Source organism: Nerophis lumbriciformis, linkage group LG31 (genome assembly GCF_033978685.3).
Source record: "Nerophis lumbriciformis linkage group LG31, RoL_Nlum_v2.1, whole genome shotgun sequence".
In the NCBI taxonomy this organism is placed as follows: Eukaryota; Metazoa; Chordata; class Actinopteri; order Syngnathiformes; family Syngnathidae; genus Nerophis; species Nerophis lumbriciformis.
In genome coordinates this window covers 15,912,501-15,915,000 of record NC_084578.2, presented here as the reverse complement: position 1 = coordinate 15,915,000, position 2,500 = coordinate 15,912,501, and the positions used below count along the sequence as shown (strand labels likewise).

The 2,500-nt window shown below is 40.7% G+C and overlaps 1 protein-coding gene across 2 annotated transcripts in view; it reads right to left on the bottom strand.

The window, feature by feature from the left end:
• Positions 1 to 2,500, bottom strand: part of hdac4 (histone deacetylase 4) — a 193,446-nt gene that overhangs the window by 87,400 nt on the left and 103,546 nt on the right. For both annotated transcript variants that reach the window (XM_061926531.1, XM_061926532.1), the window contains exon 14: positions 1,830 to 1,963. In XM_061926531.1, coding sequence (XP_061782515.1) covers positions 1,830 to 1,963 — 134 coding nt within the window. The remainder of the gene's footprint in view (positions 1 to 1,829; positions 1,964 to 2,500) is intronic.

The window sequence follows — 2,500 nt, the reverse complement described above, 5'->3', positions numbered from 1 at the left end:
CGTGGCAGTGCTGACGGCGAGACACAGCTGGCAGGTGATTAGATTTCACAGGTGGTACGTGTTAATCTGATCATCTGTTGTCTTTAACAGTAAGCGGCCGAGAGCAGGAGGGGAGAGAGGATACGGACGTGACTGAAAAGTCACGTTCTGCTGGAGAAAAGACTTTGATAAAATATATATACATTAAAACTTTGTTCAACTTGGCACGCCTGGCTCTTGTGAAGTGTATGTCAGTGGTATCGCTAGGAAGCTGTCACGGCGGGGTTTTTGCAGCTTACTGCGAGGTTTGTTCTCTCGGGATGCAAACCGACTATTCCGGACACGGCTTGCAGGTAGGAACCTATTTATTAATCTTCTCCAAACTCAAAAGCACTACAAAAAACGGAAAACAAGGCGAAGGCACAACGCGCTGATCGCACTCAGAGCCAAACTAACACTTAGCATAAACTATAACAAGGAAAACTTCCTAGCTGTGGCATGAACAAACAAAAACTTACGTATACATGGCATGAAGCGAACACTTGGCATAAACTTGGAATCAGACATGAACCGAACAATGACGTTCGGCCGACTGACTGGCAAAAGCAAACTTAAATAGTGTCTCTTGATTAGAGCCAGGTGAGCATACTTGCCAACCTTGAGACCTCCGATTTATATATATATATATAAATAAATAAGAGAAATACTTGAATTTCAGTGTTCATTTATTTACACATATACACACACATAACACTCATCTACTCATTGTTGAGTTAAGGGTTGGAATTGTCCATCCTTGTTCTATTCTCTGTCACTATTTTTCTAACCATGCTGAACACCCTCTCTGATGATGCATTCTGCTTCGTCTCCTTGTTGTGTGCGCAATTGTGCACTGCACTCTCTAAAAGCCCTAGATGTTAATGTTACATATGCATGTACAGTAGATGGCAGTATTGCTCTGTTTAAGAGTGTCACAACATTGCTGTTTACAGCAGACAAACTGCTTTACGGTAGACGAAAACGTGACTGCTGTTGTGTGTTGTTGCCGCGCTGGGAGGACGTTAATGAAACTGCCTAACAATAAACCCACATAAGAAACCAAGAACTCGCCCTCGATCATTCTACAGTTATAACGTCATTGGGCAGGCGCGCTGTTTATATTGTGGGAAAGCGGACTTGAAAACAGGCTGTCGACACGTCACTCAGGTCCGCCTGAATTTCGGGAGATTTTCTGGAGAAAATTTGTCCCGGGAGGTTTTCGGGAGAAGCGCAAGTATGCAGGTGAGTGAACACCAGCGGCAGGTGAAAATCATACGCAACCATGGCAACCAAAACAAACGAGAGTGCACAAAAAACTGGAACTAATGCAGTCAAACTAACAGAACATAACGAAAACATGACCCGGACCACGGATCATGACAGAAGCGACCTCTACAATAATGTTGTTGGTTTTTTTTACACTTACATGTTGCGGTTAATAGTATTCAACCTTCATTTGTCGTTATTTATACTTTCTGACTAAATTATGTGATACTGTTCCTCAGTCAATTCATTGGTGTTACTTTTCAGTCTATCAAGATAGAAAAATAATATCAAAATCAAATTACAGGATGTTATTTATGTAGTTTGCGCATTTTCCTCGACTGGTTCATGTGGTTTACTTATTTTTACATATGTAGCATCATCTACAAAGATACAAATAATTGCCATCTAGTGGACACATTTAGAACAGGTGTTTCTTTCATTAAAAACATTTTTATACCTTGTGGGCCTGATCCAGCCCACGGGCCATGCGTTTGACACCCCTGCTCTAAATCCTAACAGGCCACCTTTATAAGCTCCGGTCTTACCTCGCAGTGGCCCCTTAGACCTGTTTCCTGCAGGCGGGACCAGATACTCTGGATGCGGCCTGCATGCTCTGGATGACTGTTTGTGTTGCCACACATACACTGATGCTTCTGCATCAAGGAGTCATACACCAGACCTGGACAATAAACACATGCACAACATTATGCACTATCACCTATTAGGTACATATAAAGAACAATAAATAACATAAACAATGGTGCTAAGTTATTATTTGAATAATTACCTTACATATTCTTAAATATAGGTACCGCACATTGAAATATGTGACTGTATGAAGGCTTGTTTGTGTAGCGTAGTAGGCCTAGGTATTCATTAAAAACAAGGTAAACAAAATATTTGCCTTGTATATTTAATAATTTTGGCCACTGCAACATTACACACCGTTTAAACCAGGGATGTCAAACATAAGGAGGATCAGGCCCCCGAACAGGTTTTATCCGGCTCGCGGGATGAGTTTGCTAAGTATAAAAATTAAACTGAAATGTTTGAATGAAAGAAAAAGCTGTTCTAAATGTGTCCACTGGATGTCGCAATAGCAATCCTTTGTAGATGATGCTTCATATGTACAAAATAAACCACGTTAGTACTTCAGTCGAGGAAAATGATCAAAACACATAAATAACAAACTGTAATTTGATTTCGATATAATTTT